Below are 16,723 nucleotides of genomic sequence, written 5' to 3' on the forward strand. Positions count from 1 at the left end.
AACCCTCAATCAGATCTTATATTGAGCCAGGTACCCATGATGGGCCTGGTGGAAGCTGGTGTCCTATTCATTATCTGTGGACAGTGCCACCTAGTCAGAGTTCTTCACATCCTTTTCAGTAAGGTGTTTTCACTCTAGATCTTCTTATTAATGTGTGCCCCTCACCACCACCCCAACCTTTAGCAGCCCTGGACCTCTGTTTTATTTTTTTTAATTTTATTCAAGTATAGTTGATTTACAATGTTGTGTTAATTTCTACTGTACAGCAAAGTGATTTAGTTATATATATATACATTATTTTTCATATTCTTTTCCATTATGGTTTATCACAGGATATTGAATATAGCTCCCTGTTCTCTACAGTAGGACCTTGTTGTTTAGCTCTGGGCCTCTTTAAAGTCACACCTCCACAGCAAGCTGTCCTAGGGTTAAGGAGAGAATCCTGCTTCCTCCAGATGTCTCAAGAAAACCTCCATTTTTCTGTCATTAAATGCTCTCAGTAAAAATTAAAAATAAATAGAGGAGAAATAAAGAAATTGAAAAAATGAAAGACCTGACACTCAGCACAAAGGGGCTCATTCTCCTGTTTCTTCGTCAAGTATGTATTAAGTGCCTACATGGACCAGTCTCTCTGCCAGAGACAGGAATACAAGGATGAAAAAGAAACAATGCCTGTGCTCCTAGGACACACAGTGGCAGGCAAAGAAATATGAACAGATTACGATGCAAGATAAATGATACTAGAGACATACGCTGCCTAACATGGGAACATAGAGGGAGGGGTATTCCACTCAGCCTCGGACATATACTTCTGAAAAGGATGGATGCAGCTACTTATCACACTGTACTTAGCTTGTACTTAGCTTATCAGAATCCTTGACTCTGATACCCTGTGGGACTAGCAGTACACATATCTCAGTCTCTTTCACCAACTCCGGTTTGTGTCAGTGAAGATTCCCTGAACCTGTGCTTTCCAGAAATACAGTTTTTGAAATGGTAGGTAGCTTTCGGTCTGCCTGATCTCCAAGCAAACAGGAGAAAAGCTCATTGCCTACTAGGATGCTGTGATAGGTATTGGCTACAAGAGGCCATTTACTGCCTTGTGCCTCAAAACTACTTTATTTTCAGACTTTACCAGCAATAAATATTGCTATTTCTAGTTGTTACCCCTTCTATCTATACCGTGACCTTAGGCGGGAAGTTCATCCAGGAACCTCCAGACTTCTGGAGAGCCAGACAATATTGGAGCTGGAAGATGTCATAGAGCCACCATAATCCATCTCCTGGGATATGGAAATGAGGAAAATAGTGATGATGATGTTGACTTCTCCTGAAACTCTGTAGTTGTAGAATCCAGCTGCCTCTTCAGTATCTTCATTTGGATATCTGGTTGCATGGCCAAAACAGTTCTTGATTTCAAAACATGCCTGTCCCCCTGTATCCCATAGCTCAGCATATGGCATTTCTGTTTGCCCATTTGGCTAAGGCCAAAATCATTGGAATTGTTCTTGACTTCTCTTATTCTCTTATACACCACATCCAATCCATCAGCAAATCTTGTCTGCTCGACCTCCTGAAAAATTCCACAATCCAGTCACTTCTCTCCATCTCTACTGTTAACTACTGTTGATGAAGACACCAGTCTCTCTCATCTGAATTACTGTAGTAGCCTTCTGACTGATTACCCTGGGTTTGCCATTGTGCCATTTGCAGTATTTTAGCCACACAGAGGTAGAGTGATCCTTTGAAAACTTAATCTAATTGCATCTCTCCTCTGCTCAAAACCCTCCAGTAGCTTCACATCACAACTAAAATAACAACACCTGTCATCACAACACCTGTCATGATCAGGCCTCTGGTTACTTACCTGATTTTATCCCCTATGTTCTTATCCCTTGCTCCTTTCTGATACTAGTTACACTGTCTTCCTTGTTCCATGAGCACAAAAGCATGTAACTATCTCAGGGCCTTTGCACTTGCTGTTTCCTCTGCCTGGCACTCTCTTTTCCTAGGTATTATATGGCTCATTCCTCATTTCATTTGCTGGAATGTCACATAAATCTGCAAGACCTTCCCTAACTATTCTATATAAAAGAAAATGCCACATCCACCAATGTGCTACTCTTTTACTCAGCCTTATCTTCTTTCACGGATTGCCACCTAATGCTATTTTATATGTTATTATTGTCTCTCTCATTCCATATTAGAATATAAATTTCTTCAGAGCAGTAACTTAGTTTTGTACATAGGTTTATTTGCAGTGCCTAGAACAGTTCCTGACTCATAATGGATACTTTGGATATTAAATATTTGTTTAATTAATTAATAGTAATAATGGCTTCCATTACTGAGTGCTAATCTGTATTAAGCATTTATGAAATAATAACAACTCCATTTTGCAGAAGAAGAACCTGAAAATTTAAGTAGTTTTTCCAAGGTCACATCCAGTAAATCATGTCTGATTCTGGAGCCTGTTTCTCAAACTTTGATGTATATTCAGAGCCTGTAAAAAATGTAGGGTGTGTGTGTGTGTGTATCTGTGTGTGTGTATACCCAATCATTTTTATTTATATTTTCCAAAGAAACAATGGAAAAATAAATCAAGAATGATTAGAATGGTTACGTATAGCAGAAGGAAGAGAACAGGGGGAAGTGGATAAGGAGGGACTTCTCATAGTTTTAGCTTTGGAACTAGATAAATGTCTCATGTAATTAAAAAATTGAATTAAAAAATGCAGATTTCGGGGCACCACTGCAGAATCATTGCATCAGAATCTCTGGGAGCAGGGCTCAGGAATGTGCATTTTTAGTAAGTCCAAGTGATTCTGATGCAGCTAAACAGGGGCTGATGCTTTGAGAAACACTGTTCTTTGCCGTATGACCCAAAGAAGAGAAGTGCCCACTACCCTGTTCGTCTGTGTACTCCCTGCTGTGTTCAGCAGTAGTTGTTTATCACATGAGTTTGGACTGGGTTGCAACGTTGGATGGAGCTTCACTAGGGTAATTGTGAGCTAGAGGGCTCTACCTTCCTTCCCAGGAGGAATCATGTCTAACCTTGTGGCTCAGGATTAGGCCATCAGGAATTTTCTAGGGCTCACTCTCGTTTGTTTTTGCGTGTGTTACCCGTTTGTGTAGTGTGTTCCACTTTCTGATGTGCAGTGTTGAGTCTCAGAAGGGACTGTCTACCCCGTGCTCTTCCTGCTCTGCAGGCTTTTCATTTTCTGTGTTTTGTCTGCGCGGCTGTGTTATATGATGACATAGAGTGTGCACAGGCCAGCCTGGGTCAGGTCCTCTGGCCACCTGAGCCCCCACTGACGTCTGTAAACAAATCAAGCCTCTTCAGAGCTCTGTGCCATCATTACCTCTGGGTGATACACTGTTTTTCTTTTCTTTTTTAATAAATTTAATTAACTTATTTATTTTTGGCTGCATTGGGTCTTCATTGGTGCCCATGGGCTCTCTCTAGTTGCAGCGAGCGGGGGCTACTCTTCATTGCCGTGCGTGGGCTTCTCATTGCAGTGGAGCACGGGCTCTAGGCGTGTGGGCTTCAGTAGTTGTGGCGCACGGGCTTAGTTGCTCCGGCATGTGGGATCTTCCTGGACCAGGGATCGAACCCGTGTCCCCTGCATTGGCAGGCGGATTCTTAATCACCACGCCACCAGGGAAGTCCCCACTGTTTTTCCTTCTGAGTTTGAGGATTAGGAATGAGTATGTGTGTGGTGCTTTTACTAGTTAAAAGAAAGCTGTTACAATACTTTGCATGTATGAGAAATGCATTTTCCTCAGCATCTCCAAAGGAATGCTTGAGAAAGGTCAAATAAAATTTCAATTAAAATTTTTTTTAAAATTTCAGTGAATTTGTCTGATTCCATTTCATGACTAATAGAGTAGACATTTGATAGAAACATCTATTGGCAAATAAATATTTCAATAAAAATGGAAAGCAGACTCTTAAAAGTCATACTTAGGAGTTTGGCTTCATATTTTGGTAGTACAGCTTCATGAGGATTTTTTTTTTTCTTTTCCTAGAGGTCATCTTTGTCCACCTCACAATTCCATAATTGCAACTTTCCCTTGTCATTTCTTTTTTTTTTTTTTTAATTAATAGCTACTTTATTTATTTATTTATTTCTGGCTGTGTTGGGTCTTCGTTTCTGTGCGAGGGCTTTCTCTAGTTGTGGCAAGCGGGGGCCACTCTTCATCGCGGTGCGCGGGCCTCTCACTATCGCGGCCCCTCCCGTTGCGGGGCACAGGCTCCAGACGCGCAGGCTCAGCAGCTGTGGCTCACGGGCCCAGTTGCTCCGCGGCATGTGGGATCTTCCCAGACCAGGGCTCGAACCTGTGTCCCCTGCATTAGCAGGCAGATTCTCAACCACTGCGCCACCAGGGAAGCCCCCATGAGGATTTTTTTTTAAGCCCCCAGTGTGACAGCATCGGAGCTATGCTCTAAGGTAACAGATAGCAAACATGGAAGGACACATAGAGTGAGACCAGCTGAGGGGTCCCTGGAGAGACTCTGTGGGGGAGGGCTGTTGCCGGGTACCTTGTAGAGGTAAAATTGATAGGCCTTGCAGACCAGGGTGGGAGACGAAGCTGTTGAAAGAGGTAAAGAGGGCTTCCCTGGTGGCTCAGTGGTTGAGAGTCTGCCTGCTAATGTGGGGGACGCGGGTTCGGGCCCTGGTCTGGGGGGGTCCCACGTGCCGCGGAGCAACTGGGCCCGTGAGCCACAACTACCGAGCCTGCGCGTCTGGAGCCTGTGCTCCGCAACGGGAGAGGCCGCGGCGGTGAGAGGCCCGCGCACCGCGATGAAGGGTGGCCCCCGCTTGCCGCAACCAGAGAAAGCCCTCGCATAGAAACGAAGACCCAACACAGCCAAAAAATAAATAAATAAATAAATAAAATAAAAAAAAAAAAAAAAGAAAGAGGTAAAGAAAAATAGGAACTGGCAGGGGCTTGGGGGTCACAGTGGCGAGGTTGGGGAAGATGGTGAACATTATGGTGGCCTTTTTGCTATAGATTTTTCTATATGTTATAAATGAATTAAAAAAGATTCTACTTCATTTTATTTGTATTTGAAATATTAGTGGGTGTCCTAAAAATCAACTTTAATATTTTCAATTGCTCAATACAGTGATATCTGTAAGTAAAGTTCTAAACATAATATCGTTTGCAAAGCAAGCATTGTGAACTGAATTCTTTTTTTTTTTCACCATGTTCTGCTCCAACATAAATCACCAGTGTTCCATTGGAGCTGGTGTTATTTCTGATTTCCACTTATGTAATTGAGAGCACACTGTGTCTTACTTTTTGTGCTCTGCCTTTACTTTAAAACCCAGAAGAGGACAGAGTCACTATCTTTTTCTGGAAGACTAAGGACATCAACCTGGAGAAATGTTCCTGATGTGGCTCCTGACCTGTTTTTATAAACATAACCATTGTCTTTCAGACAGCCTCTGGCCGACACCTATTCTTTTGAGATGCGATGCCTTAGTAAGTGCACTGTAGCATGGGGTTAAGGGTCAGACAGACTGGAGTTGGAATCCTGCCCCTGCTACACATATCTTACTACATGTGTGACTCTGGACAAGTTACCTATCCCCTAGGCCTCAACTTCCTCATCTATAAAATGGGGATTTAAGAAAAGGACGTAAGTCAAAGGATAGTTGTTATAACCTATGATAAGTGCTTAGCATTTCCTGGAACACAATGCATGCTCAATAAAGTTTATCTATTTATGTCATTATCTAATATTTTATTTTGCAAAAGATCAAGAGTTTATGAAAGGAATAAGTGACTGTTACAACCTCAAAAAGCTGAGGAAGTACATGCTTAACTTCCCTTAGTGATTTAATATAAATCTGTCAGGGTAATTATTTAAGTCCTTTCAGAACCTTTTGCCTTTTAGCCTAGACTGATGTCTCCCAAAATGCTGCCCCTGAACAAACAGCATCAGCATCACCTGGGGACTTGTTAGAAATGCAGATCCCCAGGCCCACTTCCAGACCTACTGAATCAGAAACTTGAGGGCAGGGCCTAGCAATCTGTTTTAATAAATTCCCAAATAATTCTGATACACACCAAAGTTTAAGAACCACTGGCCTAGACCATCTTTTTTTAAATTTTAAATAAGAGCTTTATTGAGATGTAATCCATATACCATACAATTCACCCATTTAAAGTGTACAATTCAGTGGTTTTTAGTACATTCACAGAGTTGTGCAAGTATTGCCACAATTTTAGAACATTTTCATCACCCTAAAAAGAAACCCCGTCTCTTTTTCCCCAATCCCACCAACCCCTAAGCCTACGAGCCCTAGGCAACCACTAATCTTTCTGTCTCTAGATTTGCCTATCCAGGACATTTCATGTAATAGAATCACGCAATATGTAGCCTTTTTTGTCTAGCTTCTTTTATTTAGCATAATGTTGTCAGATCCATTCCTATTGTAGCATATATCAGCACTTCATTCCTTTTATTGGCTGTCTAAAAGTCCATTGTCTGGATATGCCACATTTTGTTTATCCATTCATCAGTTGATAGATACTTGGGTTGTTTCTGCCTTTTGGCTATTGTGAATAATACTCCTATGAACATTTATGTACAAGTTTTTGTGTGGACATATGTTTTCATTTCTGTTGTGTGTATGCCCATGGGTGGAATTGCTGGGTCATATGGTAACTCTATGTTTAGTCTTTTATGGAACTATCAGACTGTTTTTCAAAGGGCTGCACCATTTTATTTTCCTGCCAACAATGTGTGAGGGTTCCAGTTTCTTCACGTCTTTGGCAACACTTATTATTATCTGTTAGACCATCTTTTGAGATAATGAATTCTGTAAGTTTAATATGCTATGGCACTTCTTATTTTTCCTAAAGTAAAATCATCAAACCTTCAAAGGATGCCTTTTAGCTGTTATTTCTGAGATTAGATACCTAGTTTTATGTTTATACTACCCATTTTATGATTTTATAAACTTCCATCAAATTTTTGGTCAGTTTCATTTTGAAACAATGAAGCCAGGAACATTTTTCATTCTCTGATATGTCTCACCTAGTTCAATAAATATTTTTTCAATTAGTTGATTCTCAAACATTTCTTTTTTTTTTTGGCTGCGCGGCACGGCATGTGGGATCTCAGTTCCCCAACCAGGGATCGAACCTGTGCCCCCTGCAGTGGAAGTGCAGTCTTAACCACTGGACTGCCAGGGAAGTCCCTCAAACATTTCTTGAATATAAGCATTCCTTAGTTTTGCAGAACACCTACTATCAAAAGCTACTCATTTTCTCAACCCTTTGATTTCTGATTATAAGCTCCAGCTAAAGAAATAGGGTCTTACTAAAGCTGATGGTCCTTTTCTTTTCCAGAGGAATGGCTGCTTGTTGGAACGAAACAAGGTCACCTTCTTCTCTATAGGATTCGGAAGGATGTTGGTAAGTGGCAGCTTTTCAGAACAAAGTACGAGGTGGCTTACTGCTCATGTAAAAAAAAAAAAAAAGAAGATATGTATACACTGTAAAATCAATGATTCCTGGACCATTAAAAGAGTGCTTGCTTCAGCAGCACGTATACTAAAACTGGACCGCTAAAAGAGTGACTGGGGGTTGGTGGTAGTGCAGTGGAAAAGTGGGGAGAAACTTGTGACAATCTCCAGGGTTTTCTCTTTTTTTCAGACTGTATTTCCCTACCCCCATCTGGGAGGTGGGGCTAGATATTTTTTCCCTTCTCACTTCTTGGAGACTCATGCCAGAAATAAGAAATACTACTAATGGGAGTAAAATTCTCATGTAAATGGTATGGTAGTAGGAAAAAAAAATTAGGAGCCATTGATGTTAAAGATCTTGTTAAACTTCTGTGAGATGGACTAGGACAGAGGGGACCTGGGCTTGAGTCAGGTTTTACTTCTCCCCAGTCACGTGACTGTGAGTAGGTCCTTTCCAATGTCAGTTTCCTCTTCCATAAAGCATCTCACAAAATTGTTGGGGTCAGATGCAAGGACTTTGAAGACTAAAACTTTAATCAAATATTTCTTTGTCAGTAAAAATGTAGAATAATAACTAAAAGTATTTGACGTTTATTCTGTTAGAGTGCCCTCTAATGGGGAAAAAAGTACCTTGCTCCCTTTTCCTAATTTTATTTGTGTTCTCTGTGGAAAATTGATGTGTTTGGATATTATACCCTGGAGCTACAGAGTATAGAAGTCAGCTGTTAATGCCAGAGTAGGTTGAACCATATGAAATTGTCATTATTTGGCTATATTAGAAAAAACAAAATTTCCTAGCTTTCAACCTAATATATAACTTATCATAGTGAATAACTTAATGTAAGTGTGGAAATAGAGCCTACTCTTTGGAACCTGTAGCAAGGGTAACATATTGGGGAAAAAAGAGTATCTTACTGGTGTAAAGGAGAAAAAAATTCTTTTTAACTCTACCCATCTTAGGTTGATTGTATGGGGACCTGTAAATCAGAGAAGCAACAAGACAAAGGAAAAGGACTTTGAGTTTCTACAGTGGCAAATTATGGGAAGGCAAATATATGGGGGAACTAATTGGAGATGTTTGTTATGTAGATTCCCCTGGTGCAGTCTGTGGGCTGATATGGGTCTCGAGTTGTCTCTAAATTGATTAAATATTGTCCTTGGTAGAGAGGAGAGGGGAGGCACCTTTGTAAATTTGTGTCTTGCTCTTTGGCAGATGGCAGAGAGCAGAGAGCTTTTCTTGTATCTGCTTCTTCTCAGTTACTTTCAACTCAAAATAATCCTTGTGCCAGAGTAGCATATTTTGGGGTGGCATATTCTGCTACCCTTCTGGTGCAGTAGGGAGGGAGGAAGGTACCTGGTCAGGTTCTGTGGTGGGATAAGAAGAGAAACCAGAAGATCAAAACAGGGTTTACAGTAAGTCCCCTACATACGAACGAGTTCCATTCTGGCAGCCCGTTCATAAGTCCAACAAAGTTAGCCTAGGTGTCCAACAATGTTAGCCTAGGTACTCAGCTAACACAATTGGAGGTCAAGCTGCAATTTCACTCACGCCTGACGTTGATGGAACACGCATTCGCATCTTCGAAAGTTCGCAACTTGGAAGGTTCATACGTAGGGGACTTACTGTATTTCATTTCTAAGTTTTTCAACTTTCCTTTAAATCAGGAGTCAGCCAACCTGTTCCAAAAAAAGGACTAAATGTTACCTGAAAACTGGGTTCGCCTCTTAGTGGGTGTTGAGCCAAAAGACACAACCAAGGCAGAGAGTGGGAGAAGGAAGGATTTATTACTTGCAGCAAGTAAGGAAAACACTAGGGATCGTTCCGAAAGCAGTGTCTCCCAAAACAGCAAAGTTGGAGAAGTTTTTAAGCTAAGGGTCCATGCATATTCATGAAGGGCCTTGGGTAGTTGAGAGTCCAAGCTTTAGCTGAGTGAAGTGACTGAGGGTCTGAAAAGGTCAACATCGTCATCCCTTAGGTTCCAGTTGATCTGGTGGTTGAGCACCTTAGAGGGGGTTAAATTCTGCAAAATCTCAAGAAAGCCAGGCTAATCTTTACCACCGAAACAGAACTGGGAGTCTTTTCACCTGATTTGTTATCTTTACTATTGTTACTTCTCTTGCCTGATAAAGATTTGTTCTTTTGTTCCCTTAAGATCGTTATTACTAAGATCTGTCCAAGGACAAGCACTGTGGCCAGGCTTAGCTCACAAAATGGCTTAGGCCAAAAATGGCTTCTCTTATGTCAAGAAAACCATGACTGGTTCTCTTTCTCCGGGTACCCTCTGCCTTACCGACTTACACAAATAGTAAATGTTTTAGGCTTTGCAGGTCATAACATTTCTGTCGTGACTACCGTACTCTGCTACTGTAGCAAAAGAGCAGCTGTAGACAGTATGTAAATGAATAGGTGTGGCTGTGTACCAGTAAAGCGTAATTTATGAAAACAGGTGGAGGACTGGATTTGACCCCAGGCAGTACTTTGCTGGCCCTTGCTTTAAATTTTAGTTCTCAGAGCCAGAATATTTGTATTCTGTGACATTAACCCAGTCTGTAATTTAAAAATTAAGCCTGGCTTTGGTTTTATTCAGCTTTCAACAACTGTGTTTTGACTGTCTACTTCGGGCTCAGATGACGTGCAAAGCAGGGAGATAAAGAGAGCCTAATATTCTTATCCCAAGAGATAATCAGTTCTTTGTGCCATCAAATACTAAATGCTCTGATAAAGTAACTTGTTTAATGTATCATTTCTGTATAAGTGGTAAGGAATTGAAAACTAAACTATAAAAATAAACTTTTCAACATAGTATAGACTGAAACTGGTAATATTAATGTTAATCTGACTTGGAACCCTGGTGCCAACTGTTCCTTGCCCTGTGACCAATTCACCCTGTAACCTTTGACAAGTTAGTTAATCTTCCTCAGTTTCCCCACAAGTAACTTGAATAGCAATATTAACCTACCTTAGATAATTAGGAAATCAAACTGACTAGAGACTTCACTTCTCCCTATACCCTTAGAGAACAGTTCAGTTCTGGACCAGCTCTGGTCTGTTTATGGGCCAGAAGTAGACCTGGGCCTCCATGAATCAGCCATAGAACTAACTGGGTTTCTAAATTTGAGATATTCCGAACTGAAACCACTAGATGGCATTTTGGGAGGCTCCGAGGAGCTCCAGTTCTTTATGTCTCAGCGCAGAAAGAATTCATCGAGAGGCAAAGCGATAGATAATAAGTGATTTATTAGAATAGGATACTTGTGAGGCTTATAAGGGGGCGGGCGAGAGGGTGCCACGCCCCGAGAACTTAGTGGGCTACAGTTTTATAATCAAAGGAAAAGTGGAGAGGGGGGAAAGACCACCTTCTTCCTCATTCTTGAGTAGATGTCATGCTTCTGTCATCAGTTCCTCCTCCACGTCAGGCAAAGGAATTTTCTTATCCCTACATGGTCAAGCCAGGACTGTCATGGCGCAATGGAACTGAGCAAAAAGGTAGTAACATATGCTAAAAATGGCACATCATCTCAGGTTTCAGTATAATGTCACTTTTTCCTTATATTTTTGTTTTTAGTGCGTGCAGAGAGCATGTCCTAGGAATTATTAACTTACTGAGCTCACTGGGCAGGATGTGTGTCTCATGCCACCATTGTTTTATTGTTTTGGAGCATGTCTCATGCTTCTGTTTTGTTGCTGAGCAAGCCTGCTTGGTTTTGTGGTTAAGTAAACCTGCTTTCTTGAGTGATCATTAACTTACAGGGGTCTCCCATACTTTTTTCTTTACTTACAGTCCCCTAGTGTGATTGACTATTTAATTTCCTACTTTGTCCCTTTACTCTGTCCCTATCAAAACCTCAGTAAGGCTACGACCAGACTGTCTTTCTGAGGGAAGGGAGAGAGCGGGTAGTGAGATGTCATGGAAAGACTGGGGTTAAGGGGACCTGGATTCTGATCTGATCAGAGCCATCTCCTTCCTGTGAGTTCACAAACGTCTCTAGGCTTCAATCTACTCAGAGACTTTAGTCTACTCTTAAACAGAGGAGTTAGATTACTTCTTACTTCTTATCTAAGGTCTTAACAACTTTGTGTTTACTTCAGTGATGCCTCACCCTAGAGCAGTGGTTCTCAAAGTTTGGTCTTGTGGAGGAAAAATGTCACCTGCCATATCAGTAAACAAAGGATGTCTTGGCCCTCAAGCCATCAGCCAGCCACTGCAGCCTCAGACTGTGCGCCCTGAGGGGATTCAGGAGGGAGAAAAACAGGATACTGGCTCCAGATAGTTAGGGTGCATATCAAAGGAATGATTTCAATGAGCCCAGACTCTTGCATCCTCCCAAGCATAGAAACTTGAGAAGTCTGATTTTCTTAAATAGCAGTAATCTTTTGATGTCCAACTACCTGTTTTTTTGGCTGAACTCCTATATATCCTGGCTCCTCCCTGGCTTAAGTCCTTAGCAAGTCTACAGAATAAAACATAATTCTCAACTTTTAGATTGTGCATTTTTTTCCAGTCGACAGTTTCTAGACCCCAGGAGGTTCCCCAAAATCCTTTCAGAGGAGCCACAATGTCGAAACTTAAGTTCACAGTAACACTAAAACATTATTGTTTTTTCACTGACATTTGCACTGACGGTACACAAGTAAGGCAGCTAAAACTGCTGCCCCTCATAACAAGTTCAAGACAGTGGTCGGCAGTCTTGCCGACTTGCTAGAGAAAAGCCCTCAAGCAGCAATGAAGACCCATAGCAGCCAAAAATAAATAAATTTATTAAAAAAAAATTTTTTTTTATATACACATTTTTAAAATTCCTCAGTTTTAATTTGTAATGGTAAACATTGATAGCTATAATCCATGTAAAAGTTCTGGTCCTCAGTAAGTTTTAAGATGAAGGGGTCCTGAGGCCAAAAAGTGTGAGAATCTCTGCCCTAGATAATTCTGCTCATAAAGAGAATTGTTAGAGGTAATAAAGTCCTTTTCACATACAAAACTCTTTATCAAGCAGTAATGGCTGATTTTTTTGTGTGTGTGTGCAATGTAATGGAATAATACAGGGCAGGTTTCTGAATCTCCCAGAACTTCAGGGCCCCGTCTTCATCTCCTCTTCTGTGGGACATGTGGAGGAAGTAAGACCAGCTTTGGTGGTGTGGGCCCTGGTGGCTGCCTCAAAGAATCTCCATTGATTTGAGCCGTCGGCAGTGTACATAGTCTCTCCCCGAGCCAGGAGGCAGGTGGCAGGGTGTGGGCTCAGCACACAGGCTTTACGTAAAGTCAGCCCTGAGTTTGCCTCTGGGCTTTCTCTCACTGGCTGCTACCTAACTGCTTGACCTGTCAGGTTCCTCAGATGTGAAATTGGAATAATAATACCTACTTCTTGAGGTGGTTGTGAAGTTACAGAGAATACATAGAAATTTTAAAATCCAGAGCCTGGTGCTTAGTTATTGCTTAGTTAATGATAGTGGCTGTTATTATTGTGATAATTATTCTCTTTTTGACTCTCTGGTGACTTTTGATGCTAAATGTTTTGGTCATCCCAGCAAGGCTGGCTTCATATGTTTTTTATGGTCTATAGCTTTCTTCCCTTTTTTAGCAAGTGTCAGCAGATGTAGCATCACCTCAGAGTAGCAGTAAGTGTAGATGCATTAAATTGCTTTAGCTCTGGGGATGGTGTTGTTTGCTCTGTCCTGTCATACGGGACACAGGGTAACTGCTGGGATTTAGTCTGTCTCAGTCTAAGGATGCTTTGGGCTGGGATTCATTGCTGGGGCTCCTATATTTGACTGTTACTTTTTACACTCTTTTGGTGACGTACTTTGCCAAGGTACTATTATGTAGGATAAAATCCTCATAAGTACCTTGCAGCTTCAGTAAACTGTGGTGTGATCCTTTCTGCTAATGCCCAGTGAAGGTGCATGAAACCCTCTGTTCTAAAATTGGAGTTGAAAGCAACTTACTGTACTCAGTAAAGACAACTGGCTATTTTAGATCTCCAGCTTCTAGTCTTTCAGGAATTTTTTATAATTCATGTAGGAGAGCAGTATGGAGCAGCATTTTTTGTCATAGTTATTTTTATATGGATCCCTGTGTTTGGAAACGTGAATGTTTGTTTCTTTCCCATAGGTTGCAACAGGTTTGAAGTGACACTAGAGAAATCCAATAAGAACTTCTCCAAAAAGATTCAGCAGGTAGGCCGTGATGGTGGTCGCTACAAGAATATTTGACTTCTATGAGACCCCGTCAAAGCTAGGACTTTGGTAAAATTATTTATTCATCTTTGAATCCTCTGCCCTTTGCCCTCCCATTTATGCAGGGATCTCTTTCCATCCATCAAGTACCTGAGATCCTCTTTCACGAGCAGAAATTGTGATTGCACATAAGTCAGATCCTTGTCATTGATATCGGCTTTTCAGTCCCTTTTTAGTATTGCAGTTAAAATGAACATTTGTTAAACCTTGTCAGAAGTGTTTGAGTCTAATGATTTACTATTTTCCAGATCCATGTGGTTTCCCAGTTTAAGATTCTGGTCAGCTTGTTAGGTAAGAAAAGGGGTTGCATTTGTATTTCATGCGTCAAGAAACAAAAGCTATGACCTGATTAACCCTTTCATGGTTAATTTGATAGTTGTTACTTAACAATGAAACGGACACATTCCTAACCAGATGCAGCAGGGTACACAGGTAATAAAGGCACCAGCATCCCCCATATCTTGATCTCTGTTCTCCAAGAAGTGTCACTTCATTCATTCATTCATTCAATATTTATTGAGTCCTACTCTAGGCATTGGGGATACCAAGTTGAATGAGACATGGTTTCTATCTTTGAAACTTAGGTTCTGGTTTTGAAGACCAAAATGACAGAAACTACTCATGTTACAGTGTGATAAGTTACAATGAAAATTTATAAAAAGTGTCGTGGGATCTTAGTAATGGGAGGGACAGCATTGTCTAGTGGATGACTAGGGTTTCAACAGGAAGAGAGGGGTAGGCAGAGTGTTATAGGCAGAGGGAACAGCTTAAGCAAAGGCCCTGAAATCTGGCCAGACTTAGGGTATATGGTGGAGACTGGCAAGAGACAGGTGAGAGATCAGGACCAGACTATTCCAGGCCTTGTTTGAAAAGCCATAGTTTCATGGAAGGCGGCCAGTGAGGCCTTTTCATGGCAAGCAGAAGAACTAGAAACTTGCCTCATGCTCTGTACTGTTCAGCCCAGGGCCCAAATGGTAGAATCATTTTAAACTTAGTTTCTAGTCAAGAGAGAAACATTTAAAGTAACTAAAACTAGCTAAGAGGCCCAAGTAAAATTATTGCGCTGGCTTTGCTAGAAAAGAAATCCTTGCCATGGGTTTGTACAAAATCCACAGGGGGTTTCCTTTCTCTTACTGGAGCCTCCTAATGTGAGTAGCTTTGAAAGGAATTTCTTGTACAAATATTGCATCACAAGTTTCCAGACTTGAGAAAGACCGAGTGTAAGAGTGTTCTTTGGAATTGAAAGAGCTCTTTAATTCAAGCCAGCCCAAATTTAAAGGAACAAAATATACAAGTTTAGAAGACTAAGTGACCTCCTAAATGTTTTCGTACTGGTCATGGACCAGAATAAGTCATTGTTAGTGAAGCTGAAGGTACATCTTCGACCAACATTTGCCATTTGGTTCTTCTGGTTGTTACACAGTTACTTTGTGTGTGTGTGTGTCTTGAAGGTGGCTATACTAGAGAATTGTGATAATTTATACGGGTGTTTTACCTCCTTCCAAACAGAAAATAATATTTATGTCCATGACCTGTTGACATTTCAACAAATCACTACAGTTTCCAAGGCAAAGGGAGCATCACTGTTCACATGTGACCTCCAGGTAAGTGTGGGCGAGATGAAATTTGACTTTGTGCTTTAATAAATGCAGCCTTTCCTACATCATACCTACCATTAGATGGGAAGAATAACATTGATATCCAAACTCAGCAGAGACTCCAAAGAGAATATTTGATTTTGGATTGTATTAGAGAAATTTCCCCCTTAAAATGTTGAAACATTTGCGTTCCCTGTGTGTGCGCTAATTAGAGCACCGGACAGCTGTATTTCAGGAGGCAGCTAACCAAGGACGAAAATGCTTGCCATGGACAAACCATTAGTGGGAAATCAAGACTGTAACAGTACATGAACATAGCTCTAGGGCATTAAAGTGACTCTTGTTCTGAACATATCATTGTGGTCTTTGTCTTCAGGGAGTTTTCGTTATTCAGAAAAGACATTTCTCCTGATTTTTGCCAATTCGTCATCCTTACCTTCTTCAAAATCTGCGTCACCCCTCTACTCAGCTTTGATCACTTTTTAGCACTTACGGTCTATATTGACGCTGCATCGTTTGTTGTATGCTTAGGCATTTCCGTCCCCCACTCCTTTAAAGGATTGAAAGTGGGCCTGCTGTCACTGACACAGGCTGATCCCTGCCCCTGCAGGTATTGACAGCCATGAGCAAGAAGCATTTAAGAAAAAAAGGAGGAAGCAGTTATGTAGGTTTTCCTCTCTAAATTATAAACGCCCATGACATTTGCTGGGACCAGGGCCTCTGACTGGCAGCCCTTGGGGAGGAAGCGCTTCTCAGCCTGTTGTTTCTGAGCGCATCTTAGAGAGAATGGTGTGCTTTGGTTCAGCTTATCTGGCAGCGTGACTTTGTATGACAAGGGATGTTCAGGTTAGTAGCCTTTTCAGGGTAGAAAAATCTCTAATATAGTTGTCAGTTCTGGAGTCATCGTGTGCACATCCTCACTCGCTCTGGGTGTCTCTTCCCAGCACACAGAGACCGGGGAGGAGGTGTTGCGGATGTGTGTGGCTGTGAAAAAGAAGCTGCAGCTCTATTTCTGGAAAGACAGGGAATTTCATGAATTGCAGGTAAAGTCCACTGTTTCCTGGTCCATGGGTTGGGTGGGAGCTGCTGCTAAGTTGACGCACAGCTTGAAAGACTTGCTTTTCAGTTCCTGTGAAGCTCAGGAGCCCAGTCTTGATGTTCTCCCCAGATGAATGCTCTGCTAGGAGTACCTATGAGTTACTTGTGCCCACTTGCCAAAGTCTCCTGGCCTTCAGAGGCAGGAGTAGGACAATTCTACATCTCTACAGATTCATTTATATTAAAGGGGGTTTTCACCTTTTCCGAATGCACCTTGTCCAGTTCATGGGTGACTTGTATTTTTATTATGGGTGGTTTCCTGGCCTTGTGCTAAGAGAATTGTATTCAGATGAGGGTGAGAGTAATTTTGC

At 41.4% G+C, this 16,723-nt stretch overlaps 1 protein-coding gene across 1 annotated transcript in view; it reads left to right on the forward strand.

Annotated features, from left to right (window-relative positions):
• VPS39 (VPS39 subunit of HOPS complex) overlaps positions 1-16,723 on the forward strand; it is a 49,228-nt gene that overhangs the window by 832 nt on the left and 31,673 nt on the right. Inside the window, exons 2-6 of the mRNA XM_061180442.1 lie at positions 7,366-7,431; positions 13,592-13,656; positions 13,965-14,007; positions 15,226-15,320; positions 16,259-16,357. Coding sequence (XP_061036425.1) covers positions 7,366-7,431; positions 13,592-13,656; positions 13,965-14,007; positions 15,226-15,320; positions 16,259-16,357 — 368 coding nt within the window. The remainder of the gene's footprint in view (positions 1-7,365; positions 7,432-13,591; positions 13,657-13,964; positions 14,008-15,225; positions 15,321-16,258; positions 16,358-16,723) is intronic.

Source organism: Eubalaena glacialis, chromosome 2 (genome assembly GCF_028564815.1).
Source record: "Eubalaena glacialis isolate mEubGla1 chromosome 2, mEubGla1.1.hap2.+ XY, whole genome shotgun sequence".
NCBI classification, from domain to species: domain Eukaryota; kingdom Metazoa; phylum Chordata; class Mammalia; order Artiodactyla; family Balaenidae; genus Eubalaena; species Eubalaena glacialis.